The 18,772-nt window shown below is 52.5% G+C and overlaps 1 protein-coding gene across 1 annotated transcript in view; it reads left to right on the top strand.

The window, feature by feature from the left end:
* The first annotated feature begins 1,212 nt into the window (after nt 1–1,212).
* ABL1 (ABL proto-oncogene 1, non-receptor tyrosine kinase) overlaps nt 1,213–18,772 on the top strand; it is a 107,674-nt gene continuing 90,114 nt past the window's right edge. The window contains exon 1 of the mRNA XM_041004273.1: nt 1,213–2,538. Coding sequence (XP_040860207.1) covers nt 2,400–2,538 — 139 coding nt within the window. The 5' untranslated portion in view covers nt 1,213–2,399. The remainder of the gene's footprint in view (nt 2,539–18,772) is intronic.

Genomic DNA, 18,772 nt, shown 5'->3' with positions numbered 1-18,772 from the left:
TGAGCCCTACGTCCACGGTCACGCAGGAGCCTCCCTGTCCCTGCACCCTTTCCCCAGCCCAGCAGAAGGTGCCTGTGTTAAGGGTAAGTCCAGTGGGCGTTTTAAAAACATTTCTCTTTAGGACCCAGCGACTAAAATCCTTGCCTTGAATGCGCCAGGATCCCATCTGGGTACCAGTTCATGTCCTGGCAGCTCCACTTCCCGTCTAGCTCCCTGCTTGTGGCCTGGGAAAGCAGTTGAACACTGCCCAAAGCCTTGGGACCCTGTACCCGCGTGGGAGACCCGGAAGAGCTCCTGGCTTCGGATTGGCACAGCTCCAGCTGTTGCAGCCACTTCGGGAATATCTCTCCTCTGTATATGTGACTTACCAATAAAAAACAATAAATTTTAAAACAACAAAAAAGATTTATCTTTATTAGGCAGATTTTTAGAGACAATGAGAGAAAGATCCGTCCACTGGTTCAACTCCTCCGGGGGGATCGGGAGGCGCTGGCGTTTTCCTGCACGAACTCGGGGTTCCCTCGGGCCCCGGTGCCCAGTGGAGCAGAGTCCGCGGGTGGTGTGGTGGGTGCTGCCCGCGCGTCCGCGTGTCCTCGTGCCGGTCCTCGGGGCACAGCCCCAAGGAAGGAATCCGACTCCGCTTCCGGGGGGACCCGAGTCGCGCACCCCCGTGCCGGTGCTTGCGCAGGGAAGACGCGGGTCACCCCGACAGGTGGCCGGCGGAGAGAAGGTGCCCCTGTCCGAGGGCCGAGCCCAGACGCCGCAGTCCGGGGGAGCGGAAGGCAAGACGCGTCGGCGCCCGACAGCCGAGCGGCGCCGCGGGACTACAACTCCCGGCACACCCCGCAGACTGCGCCGACTGCAATTGGATGAGGCCTCCGGCCGTCTAGCACATCGCAGCCAATAGTATGGAGGAGAGAGGGTTGACCAGGATTCTCGGCGTCCAATCGCAGTGCCGAGGAGGCGGGCGCTTCCTTGGCCCTCACTTTGCCCTCGGAAAAGCCTCCTGTAAAAGGTCGTCTCGGGCTGGGCGGTGGTGGGCACTGACGCCAGGGCCGGAGGGGGTCGCGGAGTTCCCGAAGACCAGCACCTCCCGGGGCAGCCCGGTCCCCGCGAGGCGGGCTCGGGACGGCGCCGGGGGGCGGGGTCGGGGGCGGGGCCTGGCCTCGTTGTGGAGCGGCTCGTAATCCATCATGGCGGCCGCGGGAGTCGGTGTCGGTCCCTGAGCAGCGCTGAAGCCGGAGCCGGTTCCTGGGTTCCTGCGGTGGAGGAGCCCCGTGGCGGTCTACGCCGCTGTCGGAGGGCGCAGGCTGGGGTCCCTGGGCGGCGTTCGGGGGACGAGACTGCCTGCTGGCGGCGGCGGCGGTGGCCACGTCCGGGGCCGCGCGGGACGGGGTGTCTGGGGCAGAGACCCCCGGGCTCGGGGCCTCCTGCCTCCCGCTCTCGGGCCGCGCGAGTTCTTCGTGCCTTGCGGCCCTGCCCCGGCTCTGGGACCCCGAGCTGGTCTCTGGTTTGTGCCACGGACCTGGGACGCCCCGTTTCCTGAGGCATTGGAGGAGTCTCGCCCCTCCTCCCGCCTCGGAGGACTCGCACCGCGGCAGCCCCTCTCTTTAGCCCGGATCTTGTCCCCAAGTTTGGCCTTCGGAGACCCCCCTCTTCCTCCATTCAAATCTTCTGTCCGGCTGTCAGGTGTCCTGCCCTGTCCCCTCCTCAGGTTACTCCCGCCAGCCTCTCATGCCCTGACCTCTTTCAATGTCACCTACGGCCCCCTTGGTCTCAGCCCAGCCCGAAACTTTGATGCAAAGGAAAAGCCTGGATTGGTTTCACAGGCCTTTTAAAAAGCGGACTTAGAAAAGTTGCTGGCGATGCATTAACGTCTCCGCCGCATCGGGTGACCCGTGGGCCGGAAGATGCGGACATTTAGATAGTGACCCTCCGGTGACTCCCCCAGGAAAGGTGGAGGAGCCCCCCAAGACCGCGGCGCTTCCTCTGTGTGTGTGAGTGGCAGAGAGGACTGAAATGGCTTCAGGATTGCCCACCCTGCCAGCGTGCCCCCAAAAATAGACTTTTTTTTTTTTTTTCCTCTCCAAAAAGACGTGGTGGATTTCTTCCGGAAAACGGACTTGAAGTCGTGAAACGTTTGCTGGGTAGAGTTAGCGTCACCTTGCTTCGGGACCACAGCGGACACAGAAACGGAACTCCTGCGGCCAGGGGACCGCTGCCCTAGGGGAGGTGTCCGGCTGCGATGGACGCTGATGGGCGCTGCGCGCAGGTGCGGTGGCTGTGAAGTGTGCTGCTGCCTGTCACCGCCGCCCCTGCCGCTGCCAGGGCTGCTGGCTCACGGACGGTTCTGGAAGATCTCGTGCCCTCCTCTGGAAAGGGGTGCCTATCGTTGATTTATGGGGCAGCAGCCTGGTAAAGTTCTTGGGGACCAAAGGAGGCCAAGTTTGCCCGCCCTGCACTTCATCAAAGGGTCAGGGAAGAAGGACTCGGCCACGAGGCATGGGGGCCCACACTGCAACGTGTTTGTGGAACACGGTAAGTGCGTTTCCGCGTGTTCTTCCGGGTGTCGGTTCCCTGGCGGTGCTGCCGTGCCCGTCTGTTGACCCCAGTAGCCCCCGTGGAACTTGGTTCCACGAGAAAGTTTGTTGATGACTGCTGGAACTCTGGTGGGAGTCCGGTGTGTCCCGCCTGCACCCGCTGCTTCTGCCTGACCGCTGTCGGTGAACAAGCCACTTGGCTGTGGCCAGGCCTGTTTTCTGAGCTGCTTGGCGTCGGTTCCCCCATTTTCACCAGGTCTAGAGGGAGCACGTGTTAGTCTCTGTTCAGAACACAGATGTCCCTGACCTCAACCCTGGCTGGGACATGCTCACCTTGGCGCCGTGTGGGGAAGAGAATTGGGAACTGTCTGCCCACGGAAGCCGTGCCCAGTGCGGCCTCCGCCGTCTCTGGGTCTCTGGGAACGTAGCTGGCATTGGGGTGCCGACTCTAAACCTTGCGTTGTTGGCTTCTGCGTGAGGTCCCGGCCAGCCCCCTCACCAGGTCCCATCTGTCCTGTGACTGTGTTGCTTCAGGCTGTGTCTTCTACTTCAGGATGGTGTTGCCGGCGCAGATCCCGGCCCCGCGGAGCCGGGCTGGAGTTCTAGCTCTGCCTCCAGGTGTTCCAGCTGGCAGCTAGTGATGGCTGAGGTGCCCAGGCCCCTGTGGATGCAAAATGTCTCTCCTTCTCTCTGCAAATCTGACTATCCAATAAAAGTCAATACATTTTTTTAAGAAAATTTATTTCATTTGAAAGGCAGAGAGAAGGAGAGGCAGAGAGATCTTCCATCCCATGATTTACTTCCCAAGTGGTCACAACAACTGGACCCGAGCTGATCTGAAGCCAGGAGCCTCTTCCGGGTCTCCCTCACAGGTACAGGGTCCCAAGGCTTTGGGCCTCAACTGCTTTCCCAGGCCACAAGCAGGGAGCTGGATGGGAAGCGGGGCCCCTGGGACCTGAACCAGTGCTCCTGTGGGATGCTGGTACTTTAAGGTAAAGGATTAGCGAATTGTGCCATCCCAGCAGCCCCAAGTTTTAAGTTCTAATTGGGGAATTTTGAGGAGGCAACCCACATAAATTACAGCTTTGAGACCCTCACTGGGTCTCAAGAGTATAGAGAAGACCTGGTGTTACAGAGCGTGGACTCGGCACTGGAGGAAGTCCCCAGGTGGACCAGAGGGAGAGGCTGGCCGAAGCGGGAGTTGCTAGCACTGAGGGAGCCCGGTGCCATGGCCCGGTGATTAAATCCTCGCCTTGCAAGCAGCAGGATCCCATAGGGGTGCAGGTTTGAGTTCCAGCTCGTCCGCTTCTCATCCACCTCCCTGCTTGTGATGTATCTTTGGAATAAAAATAAATAAATAAACCATTTTTTTAAAAAGATGTATTTTAATTTAGTTTTATTGGAAAGTAAGATTTACAGAGAGGAGGAGCTACAGAGAGGAAGATCTTCCATCCGATGGTTCACTCCCCAAGTGACCACAACGGTCGGAGCTGAGCCTACCCGAAGCCAGGAACCAGGAGCCTCTTCCGGGTCTGCCATGTGGGTGCAGGTTCCCAAGGCTTTGGGCCATCCTCGACTGCTTTCCCAGGTCACAAGCAGGGAGCTGGATGGGTAGCCAGGCCTGTTGGGATTAGAACCTGCGCCCATATGGGATCCTGGTGCATGCAAGGCTAGGGCTTTAGCCGCTAGGCTACTGTACCAGGTCCAAAATAAGTAAATATTCTTAAAAGGAAAAGAAAAGAGCTACTAGCCCTGAGGGCTGTCCATTGAGGTGAGTGAGAGAGGCCGAGTTGGACACAGTCAGGATGTGATGACCCCACTGTGGTGAAACAAAAATATCTATTTGTATGTATGCAGGAAACCATATGGTGGTATTGTAGGTGAAATTAGTCTATGTTGAAAACTGACTTTAGGTGAAAAAAAGTGGAGAGAAATTCCACTTTTCACAATAAACTTGTGCTATTTGCTACAAAAAATGTGAAGGTCCAGAAACAATTGATGGCGGCCCCTGCAAATGGTCAATTCTCGCTCCTTTTATGCAGGAACTTCTGGTCATGTCGGAGACCAGTCAGCTTCCTGGGCCTGGAGTGTCCCTGCTCCGGGTGGTGAGGTTGGTCAGAGCACTGGGTTCCCAGCTCACAGCAGCACCGCTCTCACGCAGAGAACAGACCAGCAGAGCTCACAGCTACACTCCTGTTTTCCTTTTTAAGAGTTATTGTGGTTACTTGAAAGGCAGAGTTTAGAAGAGGCAGCGTTCTTCCGTCCGCTCTGCGGCTGCCATACTGGACAGAGCTGGAGCGGACACCCGCGCACCTGCGCTCTGGCTCTGCCTTCTCGGCGTGTCGCAGGGGGCAGCCGGGCCTGGGACTGGCAGCCACTTGGGATGCCAGCGCTGTAAGCGCCACAGTGCCAACCCCACAGATACAATTCTAGGAATGTAGTATTACTTCCCTTCCTCCCTTATTCCCTCCCCCCTTATTTAAAAAAAATTTGAGATAACGTATATTTGATTCAAATTATTAGTCAAAGGCTTAATGCTCTATTAGACATAGTTTAAAAAGTAAAAAGCAAAAGCCTGTAATTTAACAGGAATATAGGAAAGGACTATAGATACTAATTAAATGAAAGCCTGTCAACTTGAGAATGTAGTCAGTCTTTCCTTACAGATTGTTCTCTCGTCCGCTGATCTTTCTAGAACTGATTGATGCCCACGTAGGTTAGGCTCTTAGATTTGAAGTCAGCAGTGTGTACTGTTGGATTGGACGTGAACCTGGCCGGCAGGATGGCCCTGGCTGTTGTGCTGGTGAGTGGAGAGGAGTGGGCAGGCTCACTTTGTGCCAGGCTCTCCCGGGGGCAGAAGGGCTGGCCATCTGCATAAGCAGCAAAGGGAAACCAAGGTGTCTTGTACCACGCATTATTTTTGTATTTCATTGGCTTGGCTTGAAAATTCACTTTCTTTTTTTAAGGTTTAATTTCTTTTTATTGGAAAGTCAGAGCAGGAGAGACAGAGAGAAAGCTCTTCCTTCCATTGGTTCACTCTCCAAGTGGCTGCAACGACCAAAGCTGAACCTGTCCAAGCCAGTATCCTCTTCCGGGTCTCCCATGTAGGTGCTGGGTCCTGAGGCTCTGGGTTGTTCGAACAGGCCACAAACAGGGAGCTGATGGGAAGTGGGGCTGCTGGGACACGAACCGGCGGCCCTAGGATCCTGGTGCATGCAAAGCGAGGACTTTAGCCACTAGGCTACTGCACCAGGCCCTGCAGGTTCACTTGTAGAGTTGGTACAGACTGAAAGCGTCCGGTGTAAATGCATATTTCTGAGTGGTTCCTTTCTATTCAGCAGGTACTTCCTGAACACAAACCTGTGCTGGGTCACAGCAGATAGCCCTGCCATCCCAGCACTCATGTCCTAGTGGGCAGATGGGGCAGGTACAAGCCCCATGCTGGAACCCAGGGTGTCTCCTGCTGCTGAGTGCCAACTAGAACACACCCAGAGAAGGGCATTGAGGATGTTGGGGGTGTGCTTTGGGGAGACTAGAGAACTTGACTGAGAAGGTAGTTTTGAGGCTGAACCCCTAGGAAGGACGTGTGACCCTAGGAGCGGACAGTTGGAGAAGAGCATTCCGGGTGGAGGCCCCAGCAGGACCAGCCAGCACGCCCAGGGGCCTCCCGGAGGGGGCAGCTGGCGGGGGGTGGGGGGAGGTGGGAGCTGCCAGGCAGAGGATAGCCGGAGGGCCTCGCTGGCTGTTTCTGGGGGTTTGGCATCTGCTGATGTTTGGAAAGGTATGGAGAACTTGTGGTGGGGGCGGGGGGCAGTGATGGACCCTGAATCGCCATTGCCAGGAACCTCTCAGACCGCTGAGTCTCAGGAGGGTGTGGGAGGGAGCGGATTCCTGTGCGTGCCCCAGCTGGCTGTGATGTGGCTGCAGGAGAGGGCCAGGTCCTGTGAGTCCGACTGGCTTGCCTCTGGGTACAGATGGGGTGTGAGAGAAGAGAAGTGCGGGCAGGGTGAAGCTGCCTTTGAAAGATTCAGTCATTCGTTTATTTATTTTTTTTTTAAAGATTTATTTTTATTATTTTTTCATTGGAAAGGCGGATATACAGAGAGGAGAGACAGAGAGGAAGATCTTCCGTCTGATGATTCACTCCCCAAGTGAGCGCAACGGGCCGATTCTATGCCGATCCGAAGCCAGGAGCCTCTTCCGGGTCTCCCACGCGGGTGCAGGGTCCCAAAGCTTTGGGCCGTCCTCGACTGCTTTCCCAGGCCACAGGCAGGGAGCTAGAAGGGAAGCGGGGCTGCCGGGATTAGAACCGGCGCCCATATGGGATCCCGGGCGTGCAAGGTGAGGACCTTTAACCACTTGCGCCACCGCGCTGGGCCCTGTCATTCGTTTATTTTAAAGGCAAGTGAGAAAATGAGATCTTCCATGCAAATGAACAGCCAGGTCTGGGCCAGGAGGAAGCCAAGAGCCGGGAGCTCCATTATGGTCCCCCTCAAGGTGGCGGGGTCCAGGTACTTGGGCCATCCATCGTCTGGTGCTTTCCCAAGTGCATTAGCAGGGAGCTGGATCTGGAGCTCAGACCTGCCCTCTGATCTGGGGTGCTGGCATTGCCGATGGCAGCTTACCCCACAGTGCCATAGCAGCTGCCCTGGAGGTGCCTTCTAACGGGATATAGAGTAGAGGAGCAGGTTGTTGGGGCGTTTTTGAGTGTGAGGATAAGGTGCTTGTCGGGTGTACATATGAAATAGGTAGTCGGGGCTGTGTACTTCAGGCTTGGTATGGGCTGGAGAGAGAACCCGGGAGTTATCAGGCTATAGTTGGCATTGACGGCTATGCGGGCGTGTGCTCGCCAAGGGACACATCAGGTCTGTGAGAGGACATTCCTGAGTCTGAAATTAAGACTTCACATTTTTATATAGAATAAATGTGAATTTCTGAATCTTTTTTAAAAAATATTTATTTTATTGAAAAGGCAGGTCAGATTTAAGGAGGAGAGCTGAGAGAGCCATCTTGCATATGCTGGTTCACTCCTCAGTGGGCTACAGCAGCTGTGGTTGGGCAAGGTAGAAACCAGTTTCCTGGGTCAACATCTGGTTCCCCTGATTGGGTGGCAAGGGCCCAGGCACTTGGACCATCCTCCATGACCTTCCCAGTTGTGTTAGCAGGGAGCTGGAGCAGAAGTGGAGCGGTGGGGATGTGAACTGGCACCCCAGGATGCGATAGGGTGTGGTAAGCAGTGGCTCAACCTGTTGTGCCAAAGCACTGGCCCCCGAGTCTCACTCTTTGGCCTTTCCTATTTACAGTTCTTTTGGAATTGGTGTTTCATGTAGGAGTGAAGGTTCATGCCATGTGGCTTTTTAGTCTACCTCCTGCTGCTTAGAGCAGGTGTCCTGTGTGTGGGCAGTCTGGCGGGAACTCCTGCTGTGTTTGGCTTTGTATCAGTATCACATGCCAGTATTGTTGTAGCTTTGACATAATTTTTTTTTTTTTTTGATTGGAAAGGCAGGTTTACAGAGAGGAGGAGAGACAGAGAGTAATCTTCCGTCCGCTGGTTCACTCCCCAAGTGGCTGCACCGATCTGAAGCTAGGGCCAGGAGTTTCTTCCAAGTCTCTCATGCAGGTGCAGATTTCCAAGGCTTTGGGCCGTCCTCCACTGCTTTCCCAGGCCACAGGCAGGGAGCTGGATGGGAAGTGGGGCTGCCGGGACATGAACGCTGGCGCCCTTAGGGGATCCCGGCGTGTGCAAGGCAAGGATTGCCTGCTGAGCCACCACACCAGGCCCTTTGAGATAAATCATGACGTCTGATAGCAGAAGACTTGCAGTTTGTTCAAGGTGGTCTTCCTCCTCCATTGTACGCCCTTCTGTAATATACGATGTTTTATTAATTTCCCCAGCCAAACAACAATACTCAGGAGGATTTGCTTCTAGTATTGAACTACATTTATCGACTTCTTTGATCCCAGGAATAAATTATGGAATATAAAGAATTCTTAGTGATGAAAGCAAAACATTTCAGAAGACTTTTTTCCCCTGTTACTGATAAAGATTAAGTGATTCCTCTGAATTTTAAAATTTGTGTAATATTTGAAGAGATTTATTATGTATTTGCAAGGCAAAATGACAGCCTGAGCGAGAAACACTGGAAGGGATCTCCTCCATCCTTTGAATCACGCTTCAAATGTGTGAAACAGCTTGGGTGGCTAGGCCAGGCCCGAGTCGGGATCGGGGAGCCCCTGGGGTCTCCCCCCCAGGCGGCAGGAAGCGTTGGCGCGTGTCTCCCGGCCATGTTTGCTGGCCCCTGGACTGGAGCACAGCGTCGCTGCAATCTGAACCAGTCTCTCTGATACGGGGTACAGGCATCCCAAGCTGTAGCTTAACTTGCGTCACCCTACCTGGTTTATTTTTTTCGTTGAATTTTAGTTTTTCTCTGATACTCAACACTTAGCCACTTATTTGTAGAGACCATGTTTACACACCCGATGCGTTAAGCACTATGTATATACATTTTACCAGTTAGATGCTCGGTAAATATGGCATTGCACATCTTCGCCAGTTTACTCCGTGTTAGGGATTGTACCCATCTGAGAAGGGGCAACAGGAACAAGTTTATTTGCTAGCAAAAGACTCTTTATGTCCATTTTGCCACCTACGACCCAGCATTCGCCATCTGCTGGAGTTATTGCTGGGGCCGGTGTGGTGGCGCATTGCGTTAAGCCACTGCTTGCAGCGCCAGCATTCTGTGAGAGTGCTGATGGATGGGAGGCCTGGCTGCTCTGCTTCCAGCCCATCTCCCTGGTAATGGACCTGGGAAAGCAGCAGTGCCAGCCTCTGGCCCGTCATGGGCCAGAGTGCAGTGCGGGTTCCCGGGTTCACCCTGTTGCAGCCATCTGGGAAGTATAGCAGGAGATGGCAGAGTCCTCCCCTTCAGCCGTTCAGGGTTGCAGGCAGCAGCTGAACCCTCTACACCACAAACAGCTGGCTTGTTTTCATTTTCCTGTCAGTGACTGGATGGTCCATTTTCTTGGTGCATTTTGTTTTTCCCTGGAAATGGCCAGCAGGTGCATCCAAAGTCCTCACACCCCTGTCTGCTTTCCTTCACACCCTTGGTTTATCCCTCCCACCTGGAGTGTGGCTATGGGAAGAATTCTGTTGCTGGATTTTGTTTCTTGTCCTTCCTTGCCTGTCAGTAGCCCAGGTTCAGAAACCTTTCTTGCCAGAGGGAAGCCCTGGGGGCCTGGGATGTAGACCAAGGAAGAGGAGCAAATGCTGCAGGCAGGGCAGTTCTTGACCAGGTGTGTCCGTCTGCTGGTGACCCTGAGCTCCTGCCCACCCACCCAGAGCCCTGACTTGCTCCTCAGGTGCCTCTGACTTCCTTGGTGTTCATGTTGGTGGGGATTAAATTGGGAAATCCTGAAGAATCCCTGAAGGTGTTATCTTTTCAGGGCTTGAAACTAGGAAGCAGAGCTGCTGGGTAGGCCAAGGGCGTTGCTTGTGCAGTGACCGAGGACAGGCCCTGTTGGGGTGGGGGAGGGTGGGTCTTGGTTGCTCTTGGACTCAGTTGGGTCCTGAGTGGTTGGTTTGTTTCCCATCCCAACTGCATTACAGAATTGAGTGTAATGCCAGCATTTGTTGGAACCTGCACGTGAGGTCACTGCAGGGAGAGCCGGCCAGCTGGTCCAGTCTGCAGGTGGCGTTCAGAGTCCAGCTTCGCCTTGCTCTAGGGGAGGCGCCGCACGCTTCAGCGCTGTCCTGAGCGTCACCAGTTTCCTGCTGATTCTGCTGGCACTGAATTGGGAAGGATTCTCTTATGCGTGTGTGGAGCTTGAAGTGTTTGTAAAGAACTTGACTGTCGTTTGGTGGAGGAACTTCTGCTTTCGGTGGGCTAGGCCTTGTTTGCGTTTCCCCGCGGGAGAGCTGGCTCGGAGGGTGCCCCGCAGCACGCTGGCACACATCACCCTGCTGCTCGGGCAGAGGGCTGCGGTTCTGTTCAAGCCTCCTGGATGCTGTGCCTCTCTGCTTCCTTCTACTTATTTAAAAGATAACTCTTGAAATGCAGAGGTTTATTAATTTGAAAGGCAGAGTCTCCGAGAGAGGGAGAGATCACCCAAGTGGCCACGACCGCCAGGGCTTGGCAAGGTCCGAGCTCCGCCTGGGTCTCCCACGGGCTGAGGCCTCAGGCCGTGCTCGGCTGCCTTCCTGGGTGCATTGGCAGGGGGCTGGAGTGGAGGTGGAGCAGCTGCAACTCCGGCCGGCTGTCAGCACAGATGCTACTGTCACAGGTGGTGGCTTTGTGCACTGCGCCACAAGGCTGTCCCTGCATTTTCACTTTCTGAAGAGGGACTGTTGGCTTTGGAAAACATTTACTACATTGACATGAGAGTCACTTAGCTGTAGAATTCACTTACTCAGGGTGTGGGAGGGGAGGTGGAAAAAAAAAGGTTTATTTATTTTTATTGAAAGTCAGATATACAGAGAGGAAGAGAGACAGAGAGGAAGATCTTCCGTCCAATGATTCACTCCCCAAGCAGCTGCAATGACCGGTGCTGTGCCAATTTAAAGCCAGGAGCCAGGAGCCTCTTCTGGGTCTCTCACACTGGTGCAGGTTCCCAAGGCTTTGGGCCATCCTTCACTGCTTTTTCAGGCCACAAGCAGGGAGCTGGGTGGGAAGTGGAGCAGCTGGGATTAGAACTAGTGCCCATATGGGATCCCAGTGTGTTCAAGGTGAGGATTTGAGCTGCTAGGCTACTGTGCTGGGCCCTACTCTTATTTATAGTTTTGTGATGTGTGATTGAACCCACTATTGGAATTGCAGTGTTTGCGGTTAGTGTTGTATAGTGAACCCACTTCACTTATGCTTTTATGGTTTGTAATTTCATGTTATAAAATTTGCTAAATTCTTTTTTTTAAGATTTATTTTTTGTTGGAAAGTCAGATTTACAGAGAGAAGGAGAAACAGAAAGATCTTTTATCTGTTGATTCACTCTCCAAGTGGCTGCAACGGCCAGTGCTGAGCCACTCTGATCTGAAGCCAGGAGCTCTTCCCGGTCTCCCCCACGGGTACAGGGTCCCAAGGCTTTGGGCTGTCCTCCCCTGCTTTCCCAGGCCACAGGCAGGGAGCTGGATGGGAAGTGGAGCTGCTGAGATATGAACCAGCACCCATATGGGATTCTGGCACATGCAAGGCAAGGGATTTAACCACTAAGCTATCATGCTGGCCCAAATTTTCTAAATTCTGATTCATGACTTAAGAAATCTATACATTGGCTCGTGAGTTCAGTTAGAAACCCCAGTTGCAATACTTGGGCTTTCAAGTTAGATATGAAAGAGTTGTCAGGTTTCAGCCTTTGTCAGAGTGAACATTACTTCAGTTTAAGACTATGGACTAGATTTATATCAGTTTAAGTTAACTCAGTTTATGTTACTCAATGAATGCAATGGAACACAAAACCTTTTCTGAGCTGCAAAAAATGGCTAACCTAGATCCATCAGAGGGTACAGTAACAACGCAAGGATTGGCATGTGTCATCAGGATGTAAGCCCATTACAGGACAGGTGAATGCAGGCTGGCTTCTTGACCAACCTTAACAATTACTGCATTTGATGTTTGAAAATGCTACGGTACCCTGCCATCACAACAGAGGACAGAACAAATCCATCAACTACCCAGGCACATGTTGGCAGTGAAAAACGGGAGACTCTGAGGTGGGCTATGTCAGTCCTGGATTATGCAGCAACTTCATTGTGCTTGGAATGGTGAGATTGGTAGCAGTTCATAACTCTTGAACTATCCAAACCACTTGAGCAGGACCCTCGGAGCATGCCCCACATCGGGGACCTGGGATGGGTGGGAGGCTGGGTCGGGCTTCTCCGTTTATCTCCCCCTTTACCCAAGATACAGGAAAAAAACAATGTGGAAATAATAGTCTTACCCACTTTCCTGTAGCCCTTGAACTTTTGTGCCCTAATTAACTATGTAAAGATTGTCAAAAATATAGTTAAAAAAGAAAGAAACTGCTGCAGTAGTTTAGCGTCTAGCTAGGGAACAGGAAAGTGTTAGATTTTCTGAAACAAGTATACTAATCACTCCAAGCCCTGACAGTTTCAGGAAGACATTAGCCTAGAACAGCACTGGAAGCATTGTTACAAGACCTGCTGATCACATTGCAGATGGCAAAGATTTTAACTAGTTTTCACTTACAGTAACCCAGCAGCTTACAGTAGTCTAATAAGATTTTACAGAACTTTATACACTTGAAGGCAGAGGCAAGCAATCTACTAGTTTACAGTCTAACAAGCCATGTATTGGCAATTGAAGAACACAGAAGTCTTTAGTAGATGAGCTGAGAGATCCCAAATAACTTGGCAAATGAGGAAGGCATGAAGTCTACCTTCGGGCAGTGAGGGTATCCTACCCCAGTTAAGTCCAGTAAAAACCGAAGAGGGAGAAGGCACACATCCCCGTAGGGAGCCTGGTCACGGCACTGGTTGAGCAGTCCTAGCCAGCCAACTTACAGGCCACCAGTAGCCATGGTGTTCTTAGCTCTTCCTACTAATAAGACTTTTCAGGTCCAAAAGACACTACTTGGGAAAGTCTGTAAATATTAATATATAATTCTAATACAACTCTGAAAATACAGGTCCTGCATGGGAAGTCAGTACACAGTGACTCTAGTGAATTTAACAAATTAGCACTCTTACGTGTGACGTCAGTGGTCACCTGAGGCTCCTGACATGTGATGCTGAGACTGTGGAAGCCTCTTGAATCCACAGCACCCCATGAGGCGTTAGACCAGGCACCCACAAAGTGCAAGTTCTCTCCTGCATTGAGAGAAGAGCACAGCATCTTTGGCGGCTGCTTTGCGCCGGGGCGTGGACCACTGCCTTTTAGTGCGTCTTGTACGCGGGTGCTAGTCTACTCACTCTGTATATTAAGTTATGTAATGTTTGTAACAGCAAGGAGAAAACTCAGACATTTTTCATTATTAGCACATCAGGAAGATGCTTTTCTTGAGAAGCACATTTAAAATGTATCTGTGTATTTATTTATTTGAAGGGCAGAGTTGGAGAGACAGAGAGATCTTCTCTGTGCAGGTTCACTCCCTTAAGCAGCAAGGCCAAAGTGAGGAACCAGGAATTTGATCAGGCCCCTTACGTGGATACAGGGCCAGAGTACTTGAGTCGTCCTCTGCTGATTTGCTGCGCATATTGGCAAGGAGTTGGATGGAAAGTAGAGCCACCAGGACATGGCCAGGTGCGCAGATGAACTGTGAGTGTTGTAGGCAGCAGCTCAGCCCGCTGCACCACAGCTCTGGTGCCAGAGTGCATTGAATATAGTGCTGCAGTGAGGTACCTACATATGAACATCAACACATAAAATTGAGCTAGGGTTGTGGGCATAGCGGTTTAAGCCACTGCCTGCAAAACTGGCATTCTGTATGGTGCCAAGTTTGACTGGCTGCGCCACTTCCAGTCCAGCCCTGCTAATTCTCTACAGGAGATGCCGCAAGTGCTTGGACCCCTGGACCCACGTGGAAGACCTGGAAGAGGCTCCTGGCTCTTCCTGACTAGGGAGTAAACCAACGGACAGGAGATTCTTAGTTCGTCCCTCTTTCTTTGTAATTCTGCTTTTCAAAATAAATGGATAAATAAATTTAAAAATGTTAAAACATGATATGAGTAAAATAGTATTGACTATTCCCCATTCAAAATACAATTATTATGTGTTTAAAATTGTTAACTATTTGTGAAACAGGGCAGGCGTGCCAGAGTGAGTTCTCCCATCTGCTGGCTCACCCTGCAGTTGCTCCATCTCTGGGCTGAGCTGGGAATCCAGATCAGGCTGTGTGCTAGCTGGGGGTTGACGCCAGGGGCTTGAGCCGGCTGCAGCCTGGGCTCTCTGAGGAGGTTAGCCATGCAGCCCCCTGCTCAGTGGATCTTGTTCTCACTGACGTACACGTTCTGTGTGATGTGTGAGTCCGGCAGTTGAAGTGGTGCTGTTGAAACGTGCTTGCATGTGGCTGTGTGAATGTGTTGCTTTTGTCACCCGTTCAAGGTAAGTGGCTCTGGCTGGGATGTGACAGGTGACAGTGGGATTCTCCTTGACATTGTCTGACCATCATGTTTCTTGATTTCTGAGGGTGTTTTTAAGTTTAGTTGATGTGGATCCAACAGAAAAAAGCCCTTGGGAAATAAAAACACAGAATGTTTGCTTTGTTTACAATAAAATAACCGACTCTGTATTACAGGCTGGCATGGTGGTGGGTCAGGCTAATCCCCCACCTGTGGGCCAGGATCTTGGGACCCTGCACCCGTGTGGGAGATCTGGAGCAGGCTCCTGGCTCCTGATCGGCTCAGCTCTGGCTGTTGTAACCACTTGGGGAGTGAACCAGGAGATGAAAGACCCTTCTTTCTGTGTTTCCTTCTCTCTGTAAATCTGCCTTTCCAGTAAAAATAAATCGATTTATTATTTTTTTAAGAAAAGATTTATTTTTATTACAGAGTCAGATATACAGAGAGGAGGAGAGACAGAGAGGAAGATCTTCCGTCCGATGATTCACTCCCCAAGTGAGTGCAACAGCCCATGCTATGCCGGTCCGAAGCCAGGAACCAAAAGCTCTTCCAAGTCTGCCACGTGCGTGCCGGGTCCTAAGAAGCAAGGGCTTTGGGCCGTCCTCGACTGCTTTCCCAGGCCACAAGCAGGGAGCTGGATGGGAAGTGGAGCTGCCAGGATTAGAACTGGTGCCCATATGGGATCCTGATGTGTTCAAGACAAGGACTTTAGCCACTAGGCCATGGCGCTGGGCCCAGTAAAAATAAATCTTTACAAGAAGTTTTTTTTTGTAACAGCTATATAGCTTTTTATAAAAGCAACATACATATTTGCAAGTTGATCCAAGGTTATACAGAAAGCCATTTGGAGCTGTCAACGTGATTGGTGGCACTTCAGCTGCTTTCGTGGTCCAAGAAGGGAGAATGTTCTTCAGGAGCGTTTGGGCTCAGCTCTGAGTCAGGATGTGGGTTTCTGTGAGTGCTGTGTGCCACCAGCCCTGGTCCTGTCCTCTGTGAGTGCTGTGTGCCGCCCAGCCCTGGTCCTCTGTCTGTGAGTGCTGTGTGCTGCCCAGCCCTGTCCTCTGTCTGTGAGTGCTGTGTGCCGCCCAGCCCTGTCCTCTGTCTGTGAGTGCTGTGTTTCGCCCAGCCCTGTCCTCTGTTTGTGAGTGCTGTGTTTCGCCCAGCCCTGTCCTCTGTCTGTGAGTGCTGTGTGCCGCCCAGCCCTGTCCTCTGTCTGTGAGTGCTGTGTGCCGCCCAGCCCTGTCCTCTGTCTGTGAGTGCTGTGTGCCGCCCAGCCCTGGTCCTGTCTCTGTGAGTGCTGTGTGCCGCCCAGCCCTGGTCCTGTCTCTGTGAGTGCTGTGTGCCGCCCAGCCCTGGTCCTGTCTCTGTGAGTGCTGATAAGTTCCTGGGTTACTCTGGGAATATGTAATTGTGTGTTAATGTTGAGTCATAAGATTTGGTAAATTATGATCTTTTATGGAAATGTAGTTTTTCCCTTTAAGTTGGTTTGGAAAGGAGTTATCGGTCTAGGAGCAGGCCTCGTGCACTCGGGGTATTTTTTTAGCCATAAGACTGGGGGAGATCTGGCAGGGGGTCTGGGGGTGAGGACCATTCCTCTGCCTTGGAGTGCTGCCTGATTGCTGCAGAAGCAAGGGCAGACACACTGTGGAGGGACCGGTTGCCACACTGGGAGACCAGTGATCATGCTGGGGTGCCAGTTACCATGCTGAATTTCATGCTTTAACCAAGACCTTTGTCTTGTCCAGAAGAGGGCAGGACCATGTTTGTCCTCAGACACTTACCATACCATCAAGTGGGACTGGTGAGAGGGGCTGGTGTTGGAGCAGCCTGGGTTCACCACTTCCTGGTGTGCTGGCATTCCATGAGGACAGCATTTTGAGTCCTGGCTGCTCCGCTTCCGAGCCAGCTCCCTGCTGAAGTGCCTGGGAAAGCAGCTGAGTATGGCGCCAGTGCTTGGGCCCTGCACCCACATGGCAAAACCAGGAAGGAACTCTGGACTTCAGCCTGGCCCAGCCCTCTCCCTTGTGGCCAGAGATCAGAGATCTTGCGGGATCTCTCAGCTTCACTTTAACTACCTTTCAAGTAAATGAAACAAATGGTAAAGAAAGAAAAAGCGAGCAGCACAGCGTGTGAAAGAGGAAATTGGATGGTGACCTAGCTTGAAGTGGGTTGACAGGGCCTTGTGAGCATTGGCTTCCTGACACTGAGTGGTACGGTGCCACGGGAACCCCCCAGCCCAGATGTTTTGGACAGGGCGTCCATGCCCCTGAGAGAGCAGTTGTAAAAGCAGGAAGCTGACCGTAGCCCATCTGCCCCTGGCTTGGTCCTCTGTTGTGATGCCCTGTCTTGTGGGTTCCTCATTGCCCCAGGTTTGGGCTGAGTGCGAAGAGGGGCCCTTGGAGGGCAGGCCTGGTGCTTGGACCACCTCCTGTGGGCGCTGGGACTGCTGTGATGTCAGTGTGAGGGTGTGTGCTCGGCTCCGCGGTGAGTCAGAGAAGAGGCACACCTCCCCCTTGGGGCCCGACCTCATCCTGCACCCACAGTGACGCACTTCTGAGACACACTGCTGACCGCCCCAAAAAGCCTGCTGCTGGCCTGCAGCTGCAAGGCCTGTTCTAACTGCCAGGCCCTTGTGAAGTGAAGGGAAGACAGGTCCATGCTGGGCTCCGGGGTTACTGCGCTGTGCCTTGGCGAGCCGTAGGTGGGCAGCAGGATGGGTGCTGTGCTGCCAGTGCCCCTGAGGCCTTGCTCAGTGCTGGACACCCGGGAGTTACCGCGTCCTGTCAGGGCGATGCGCTCCAGTGTGATGCTAAGGTTTGGGCTGTAAAATCTATCTCAGAATAAAACCCTCTAGTGCTTTTGACAGCAACTGACCCCTCCCTTCTTCCCTCCTTTCTTTTAAATCTTAAACTCTTTTCCTTAAGCTTTTAAAAGAAAGATTTAATCATTATAAAAGGTATTTGTTTATCCAGTAGACTGTGCCCACTCACTTTTTGATTCCACAAGTGCCTGCAGTGTTGGAGCTGAGGCAGACAGTGCTTCCACAAGGGCGGTGTCCCAGATGCTGAACTTCACCTGCCACCTTCCCTGGTCTGTGATAGCAGGAAGCCGGGCGAGGAGCCAGCGTGGGGACTGAGCCCTGGTCTGTGATAGCAGGAAGCCGGGCGAGGAGCCAGTGTGGGGACTGAGCCCTGGTCTGTGATAGCAGGAAGCCGGGCGAGGAGCCAGTGCGGGGACTGAGCCCTGGCCCAGCACTGGCCCCTTGACAAGTTTCTGAGCAAGGAAACCTCAACACACGTGTGCCATTGATGTGTCTGTGTAGTATGCTATGTGGTTAAAGTGTCTGGTATATTTATGCATATATTTAAAACTTGTTCTTAAATTTTACTTGAAAGTGTTGCAGAGAAAGAGAGAGAGAGAGGCAGAGAGATCTTCAGTTTTCTGGTTTGTTCTGCAAATGGCCACAAAAGCCAAAGCTGAGCTGATCTGCTGCTAGGAGCCAGGAGCTTCTTCTGGTCTCCCACGCGGGTGTAGGTCCCAAAGCTTTGGGTCGTCCTCGACTGCTTTCCCAGTTACAAGCAGGGAGCTGGATGGGAAGCGGAGCTGCCGGGACAAGAACCAGCATACTTATGGGATCCTGGCACAGCAGGTGGCAAATTAGCCTGCCACACCACCACACCAGCCCAGGATATTTATATATTGTAAAGCATTCCTAAAATATAAATTAAATTGCAATTTAAATATTTAAATTTACTTTATAGTGTAGAATTTACTTCTGATAGACTTATTATTGAGGGTGATATATTTGAATATTTTCTTTCTTTTTAAGATTTATTTATTTTTATTGCAAAGTCAGATATACAGAGAAGAGGAGAGACAGAGAGGAAGATCTTCCAGCTGATGATTCACTCCTCAAGTGACCACAACGGCTGGTGCTGTGCCGATCTGAAGCCAGGAGCTAGGAACTCTTCTGGGTCTCCCATGCAGGTGCAGGGTCCCAAGGCTTTGGGCCGTCCTCGACTGCTTTCCCAGGCCACAAGCAGGGAGCTGGATGGGAAGTGGAGCGTGGAGCAGCTGGGATTAGAACTAGTGCCCATATGGGATCCTAGTGTGTTCAAGGTGAGGACTTCAGCCGCTAGGCCACTGTGCTGGGCCCTGAATA

This window comes from Ochotona curzoniae, unplaced genomic scaffold (assembly GCF_017591425.1).
Source record: "Ochotona curzoniae isolate NIBS_2020 unplaced genomic scaffold, NIBS_Ocur_1.0 scaffold_3208, whole genome shotgun sequence".
Lineage (NCBI taxonomy): Eukaryota > Metazoa > Chordata > Mammalia > Lagomorpha > Ochotonidae > Ochotona > Ochotona curzoniae.
This window is presented reverse-complemented; position numbering and strand designations above follow the sequence as displayed.